This window comes from Aegilops tauschii, chromosome 2, assembly GCF_002575655.3.
Source record: "Aegilops tauschii subsp. strangulata cultivar AL8/78 chromosome 2, Aet v6.0, whole genome shotgun sequence".
Classification (NCBI taxonomy): domain Eukaryota; kingdom Viridiplantae; phylum Streptophyta; class Magnoliopsida; order Poales; family Poaceae; genus Aegilops; species Aegilops tauschii.
In genome coordinates this window covers 20988618-20996009 of record NC_053036.3, presented here as the reverse complement: position 1 = coordinate 20996009, position 7392 = coordinate 20988618, and the positions used below count along the sequence as shown (strand labels likewise).

The 7392-nt window shown below is 47.8% G+C and overlaps 1 protein-coding gene across 1 annotated transcript; it reads left to right on the top strand.

Annotated features, from left to right (window-relative positions):
* The first annotated feature begins 1183 nt into the window (after positions 1–1183).
* Positions 1184–7002, top strand: LOC109785136 (ABC transporter G family member 25). Its single transcript, XM_020343745.4, has 14 exons — positions 1184–1569; positions 1682–1758; positions 2699–2968; positions 3091–3154; positions 3253–3396; positions 3485–3519; positions 3622–3695; positions 3799–4685; positions 4770–5066; positions 5154–5618; positions 5706–5854; positions 5943–6232; positions 6332–6456; positions 6598–7002. Exons 1-14 carry the CDS (start codon positions 1355–1357, stop codon positions 6752–6754), a joined length of 3249 nt encoding a protein of 1082 aa, XP_020199334.1. The 5' UTR covers positions 1184–1354; the 3' UTR covers positions 6755–7002.
* The last annotated feature ends 390 nt before the right edge of the window (positions 7003–7392 follow it).

Below are 7392 nucleotides of genomic sequence, written 5' to 3'. Positions count from 1 at the left end.
CGTCCATCCGCGAGTGCCGGAGCGCAATGCGGAGTGCGATCTCCTCCTCGTCCAGCTTGGACATGCTCGATGGGTTAGAGGCGGCGAGCCCCACCCACTTGATCTCGTCGTAGCCGAATTCGGCCATGGTGGAGAGGCAAAGATTGGAAGGGAAGAGAGCGGAGAAGGCAGGAGGAGTGAGAAGCGAAGTGGAGTTTGTGCTAGGATTTTGTCCAGGTCTACTTTTTCTCGGGATGGTAGCGGGGTGGGTGGGCCAAACTGGGCCGGAGCTGACGTGGCGGGCGTGCCCCGGCGCGTCCGGGCCTCCCTAGGTCAAAATTGGGGGTCCGATCGGGTGGCTTCCCCCCCTCTTTTCTGCCCGGATAGTAACCAGGTTGTCCGTCCGAACGTTTCCAGGGGTCCGGTTGTAGATGCTGTAAAAGAAAAAACAAATGTTTTTTTGCAAAACAAAATCTGTTGTTTTGATAATAGGCTCTAGATTAAGCGTATCTCTTTCCTCCTCCACAAGAAAAGCCCATTCTCCTCCCGTTGGCGCCACCGCCGGTCCACCTCGACCATGGAGGTGCGGAGAATCTCGCCCCGCCCCCCGTCTTGTCGATGGGGGGATCCCGTTCTCATTCTTATTAGATTCAGCGTCTCGGTTGGGGTTGTGTGGCGGCTGTGATGTTCCTTAGTAGGAATAATGTTTGCCACGTTCAATCCCCGTCCTTATGGTGCGTCTAGCATTGTCGGAGGGCGTGTGGAGGGGTGCCTCCGTCGGATCTCACGGGATTCGGTCGGTCCCGGTCTTCGATGGATCAGTTTGGATCCGGTTTTCGTTCGTCTTCGTTCGGGTGTTTACAAGTTTTGATCCTTCTGATCTACGACTTTCTTCATGGTGATGGCTGTTGGTCTGATACGCTGGAGGAGTATGAAATTCCCATGCAAGTACCTGCAAAGAAGCAGTCCTCGGACAGATCCAGGCCAAGCCAAAAGCAAGCAAGCAAGCAGCAAGCTACCCCTCCACCAACCCCCGCCGCCGGATCAACCGTTGGTTCTGTCAAAAACCCGTTGGTTTGTTTATCCATCCATCCATTCTACCCCGCGCGAGCAGATGACACCGGCGGCTGCCTGCCTCAACCTCAACGTGCCCTTCCGCTCCGCCGAATATTCAAAGCCGTGTGCGTGCGTTGGTGAGTACCACGCGTCCCCACTCCCCAGGCGTTTAAAATCGCATCATGTCTACTCATTTTTCACCGTCTCCCTCCTCTTCTCCTCCCTCCTCTCTCTCTCCCTGGCCTCCCACAGTTCCAGTACCAGCCCCGGCCCTCTCCCCCGGCTCTCCGCCGCCTGCCTGCTCCACCTCTGTCCCGGAATGCGCGATGCCGAGCACTCGCGGTACCGGCGGCGGGCCGGCCTGCCGGTGCTCTCCCTTCTGCTCGCGCTCGCGCTGTTCGCCGGGGGCGCCAGCGGGCAGCAGCAGCCGCCGGTGCCGCCGGAGATGAGGGGCGTGCAGGCGCAGCTCACGGGGCTCACCAACGACGTCGCCAGGACCATCTCCGACCGCTTCAGCTTCTGCGTCTCCGACACGTGAGTAGTACATAAGTACATACACTCCGCCCGCCTCCTCTGTTTCTGTTTTCCCGTACGAGCCTGACGACTTTGATTTCGTGGTGATTGATCTCGGTTGCGATCTGCGCAGGCAGGAGGACTGGAACGGGGCCTTCAACTACACCTCCGACCTCGGCTTCGTGGAGCGCTGCCTCGCCGAAACCAGAGGTGATCCATCCGTCCGCCCTGCCATGATGCGTCCAGTTTCCTCTGCTGCTTGGTTCATTCCTGCGTGCGTGCAGCTCATGTGTTTGCTGAATTGCGCCCTTGCTGGTTGCTGATTTGATTTGGGTTCGATTGGGTCCATTGACCGCTGCTGCTACTAGTTCCCTTGCGGCGATTTGCTTCCGCTTTCTTGAATTTTTAATCCCGCGTTGAAGATTCTCTTTGGCTACACACAGTCAGTGTGGAATTAAATAGTTGCTAGCGACGGGCTAACCTGTGTCTGCTCTTTTTGACTGGATCGCATCCATATGCTCCGGTCCAATGCGCCCTGCTATAGCCTCTTTTTTAAATAGTGTTTACAATTTTTTTTTCTCCTACTATAAAATTTGATTTATTGCTAACAAATTCCAATTCAAATTGTACTTCTTGGTAATACCGTAAGTGCAATCAGAATATCTCAGTAGCGTGAACAGACTTGGAATTCACAGCCATGGTTTTCTATTGCCACCCAAACAAAACCGCAAACGTCCACTCCCTGGTATTGTAAACTAGTGCTGTGTTCGGCAAGCAACGTGTATAGATTGAGACGGTTTCTTTTGGAATTGAACTCTTCTCCGGCGCATTTTCTCGAGTTGGAAGGGTCTGATAGGGACTTGGTATTAGGTGGTCATGCCAAGTGGCCTTCCAACGTAAATTTTATCTGTTTAATAATTCTTGAATGTGACCTCAACACCATTGGGCTTGACAGGATCAACTCTAATAAGTTAGCCACTAGTTTGACTTGCCATCTTTTCCGACAACTGACCTTCTTATTTCATTTTACATTTTCACATTATTTTTTTTACGGGAAAAAGAACATCCCGGTCCCAACTGAAAAATCATACAGAAAGAGACTAGTTTCAGATTATGAGTAAGGTGTCTGATGTGTGAATGATGCACTCAGGTGACATGCCGCAGCGGTTATGCACGCCGGCAGAAGCGAAGTTCTACTTCACAAGCCTGTATAACCCGAAAGGCGAGAAAAACCTCTTCCTGGAGACCAACATAAACTGCGGCATCTCCGCTTGGTCGCCGGGTTGTGAGCCGGGGTGGGCTTGCTCTGTTGGTCCGATCCCTGCCGCCAACGACAACGAGACCATCCCGCTGAGAGCTACCAACTGCCAGGCGTGCTGCGAGGGCTTCTTCTGCCCCCGTGGCCTCACCTGCATGCTCCGTAAGTTTCTTTCGGACACTTCCAAATAACTGTACTATTTGTTATGAATTGAAATTTGCAGCAAAGATCGGGCATCGGATTGTGAAATGACTTGAGTTTTTGTGTCTCCTATGTCTATATAGCTTGTCCGTTGGGATCGTACTGTCCGCGTGCCAGAGGGAACTCAACCACTGGTCTTTGTGATCCGTAAGATGTCCTCTTTGTATATTTGTTTAGGCATTCAGTTTCGTGGTAGACAAATGCAGAAGCCATGTTAGCTGAGTTGCTAAATTTATCTCTCTCAGATACAAGTACCAGATAACTCCAAACTCAACCAGCGGCTGCGGTGGCGCTGACAAATGGGCTGATTTTGGGAGCACCGAAGAAATCTTCTGTCCAGCTGGTTACCACTGCCCAAGCACAACATCCAAATTGTCCTGTAGCAGTGGGTAATGATCTAATCCTACGGCATCTCTATCTCACTTTACACACTATATGAATCTGTTTTAAGTTGTTTGTTGTTTGTTTCTTCTGCAGGCATTATTGCAAATTGGGTTCCACCAGAGAAGAGAGTAAGCGCAATCAGCATGCCTTCGCCACGATATCATCTTTGATGATGCCACCATTGTATTCATTCTTGGATAAGCTGACTTAATTTACATTAAAATTTTCAGAATGCGTCATAAAAGGCTCATGTAAAGAGAACGAAGAGAATGAAAACATCATCATTTTGGGCGCTTGTTTAGTGGTAAATCCTGTAATACCTTTTCAGCATCTCAATATTTTGCTAGCTTACCAAGTGCTGTATTTGCACCATGGAGTACCAAACTCAGGCTTGCTACTTGATGCAGGGTATAATAGGCGTGTCGCTCTTGGTCGTGTACAACTGCTCAGGTCAGTTCCTCACTATCCGTGAACGGAGGAAAGCGAGGTCGAGGGAGAACGCGATTCAGCTTGCTCGGCAGCAGCTCAGGGCTCACCAGGGATGGAAGGCGGCCAAGCAGATCGCGAGGAAACATGTAACCGGCGTGCAGGACCATCTGTCACGCACATTTTCACGCAGGAGATCCTTTCGTCAGCAGACAGATCTCGAGAATTCTAGCCACAGGGTGCAGGAAGCGCGCCTGATGGGTTCGACCGGGCCAAATGAAAGGTCGGACTCCATAGTGTTTTCAGCTCAGAACACAAGCGAGATATCCGAAGCCATGCCTTCGGTTGTCATGGACATAAGCAACGATGGAGAAGTTGTTGCTACCAATGACAAACCGGCACCGAAAGGCAAGCACAGATCAACTCAAACTCAAATATTCAAGTATGCGTATGGCGAGATAGAGTTGGAGAAGGCCAGGCAGGAAGAGAACAAGAACATGTCCTTCACCGGAGTGCTTGCCAAGGTGAAGGAGCTACAAAAGGAGATGACCAGGCCTTTGCTCAAGGTTGAGTTCAAGAACCTGACACTGTCACTTGGAAAAAGGAAGCTGCTGAGGTCTGTCACAGGCGAGCTCCAGCCAGGCCGTGTCACCGCCGTCATGGGCCCCTCTGGAGCCGGCAAGACCACATTCCTTAATGCTGTGGCCGGGAAGGTGACCGGTTATCAAGTGACCGGCTCAGTCCTTGTTAATGGAGCGCATGGAAGTATACGTTCTTACAAGAAGATCATTGGCTTTGTGCCTCAGGACGACGTCGTTCATGGGAACTTAACTGTTGAGGAGAACCTTTGGTTCAGCGCAAATTGCAGGTAATAATGGTTGTACATCATCAGATGCACTTTCAGGAATAATCATCTCATCGGTTTCTTAGCATTTCTATTGTAACCCTTCAGGCTCCCTGCGAGAATGTCACACCGTGATAGGGTTCTCATTGTGGAGAGGGTTATAGAGTCCCTGGACCTTCAGGGGGTCAGGAACTCGGTGGTCGGGACGGTGGAGAAGCGTGGAATCTCTGGCGGGCAGAGGAAGCGCGTCAATGTGGGGATTGAGATGGTGATGGAGCCATCTCTGCTGATCCTGGATGAACCAACCTCTGGCCTGGACAGTTCCTCATCACAGCTGCTCCTCAAAGCTCTTCGTCACGAGGCACTTGAAGGCGTGAACATTTGCGCCGTTGTTCACCAACCGAGGTAGTTCTCGAGCCAATATTTATTTTCCTGGAGATAAATCTGATCTTACTGAAAGGTTTCTTATATCTTCTTTTATACATTCTTCAGCTACACATTGTACAACATGTTTGATGATTTGATACTTCTGGCAAAAGGAGGCCTTATCGTTTACAATGGTCCGATCAAGACCATTGAGGACTACTTCTCAACTCTTGGAATTCATGTCCCCGACCGTGTAAACCCACCAGACCATTACATTGACATTCTTGAAGGCATTGTGAAGCCTGAGTCAGGCATTAAGGCGAAGCATTTACCGGTGCACTGGATGTTGTACAATGGCTACGAAGTGCCAAGTGACATGAAAGATGATCTCAAGGCAATGGGTGAGCAAAGCCCGGACGTTGATATCAATCGTTCAATGTCTGGATCGACCCCTCATTGCCTCCCTGCAGGCGTAAGTAACGCTTTTGCACAAGAACGCAACCGTCTTGAGCACCGTTTGTCGAAACCTGGTGATCTGTCCAGCAGAAGAACACCAGGAATCCTAAAGCAATACAAGTTCTTCCTCGGAAGGTACACTCAGTATATACAGTTACAAGCTTCTTCTGAAAATTTTGAATGCATATCTGATCAGTTGTTACTTCATGCATTTCCTTGCAGAGTTACAAAACAGCGGCTGCGTGAAGGTAGACTGCTTGGGGTTGATTTCCTGATACTAGGTCTTGCTGGGATCTGCTTGGGGACAATTGCGAAACTCAGTGACCCGACATTTGGGATGCCTGGCTATATTTACACGATCATTGCCGTTTGTAAGTTCAATTATTCAGACACACCACCTTGTTATACCTAACCTTGTGAAAGCTCTCTGACTTAAGATACCATGAATCCATGGTGCAGCTCTTCTGTGCAAGATTGCGGCATTAAGATCATTTTCCCTTGAGCGATTGCAGTACTTGAGGGAAAGAGAATCTGGGATGAGCACATTGGCATACTTTCTTGCCAGGGACACAATCGATCATTTCAACACAGCTTTAAAGCCAATCATTTACCTCTCCATGTTTTACTACTTCAACAATCCGAGATCATCAATTGGCAGTAATTACATCATACTCCTCTCACTTGTGTATTGTGTGACCGGGATAGGATACACTTTCGCCATCTGTTTCAATCCTGGCTCGGCGCAGTTGGTAAGTATCATGCTGGTTACTCATACTGTTGAGCTTCTCACCCGATGATTTGTCACATGCTCTCATAGACTAACTCACATGTTGTTTTTCTTTCTGCAGTGCTCTGCACTGATACCTGTTGTTCTGACCTTGTTATCCACACAAAGGACCACCCCTACATTTCTGAAGAATATGAGCTACCCAAAGTGGGCACTCGAGGGCTTCATAATTGCAAACGCAAAAAGGTTCCATTTCTTTCTTTCTCATCAACACCTCCTGTCAATAGATACTGCATCCAAATGCATGCGAGATTGTCGCGTTACGGAGTATGTAAACTTCCATTCGTTCATGCTCACTTTTTTGCTACTCTGTTTTATTTCTTTCAGATATCCTGGAGTTTGGCTAATAACTCGCTGCGGCTTGCTCTTCAGGAGTGGTTTCAATATTCACAACTACCAACTCTGTATTGTGGTTCTCTTCATGTATGGTATCTTCTTCAGGATTGTTGCATTTGTGGCAATGGTTCTGCTGAAGAAGAGATGAGGGGAGCGCAATTGCACCAATTTTTTCATATTTAATCTCTTCATTTTTTCCCTGTACATTTGTAAATATTTTTTGATTTTTTTCTTACTGAAAATTATAGAATAGTCACAGAGAGATACAAATAACAGAATTCAGACACAGATGTACAAAAGAGTCGACACTTTCGACACCATTTTGTTTGCCCACATTAATTTTCGCCACTCGACATGTACAATTGCCCTTTCATATATTTCAAGTTCTTAGATTCAGTTTACTGGTTTATGTCATGATCCAAGCAGTCCAGCAATGGCAGCTCAGAGGAAAAGGCTTTCAAGAATAACGGCGTCGTTGCTTGCTGCGGAGGCTGTCGGGCATTACATTAAGTGGAGAGTATATTGGAATATTAACTGAAATAAAAAAATTCACCTCAATACTGTCCACTTAAAATGTACCAAAGTCACAAGAGAAGACCTACCAATATTCTTGAAAGACAAAAAGTTGAGAATCATATAAGAAAAATTGATTTTCTAAACTATAAAATTGTACTCTAGAGAAATCAAATCAAATTATTATTTTTTGAGAAATTTCTATGTTTAGTAAAATTGACTAAATATTTAAATTTGAGAATTACTGCTAAATTGCTAATACAAAAGCTTGAA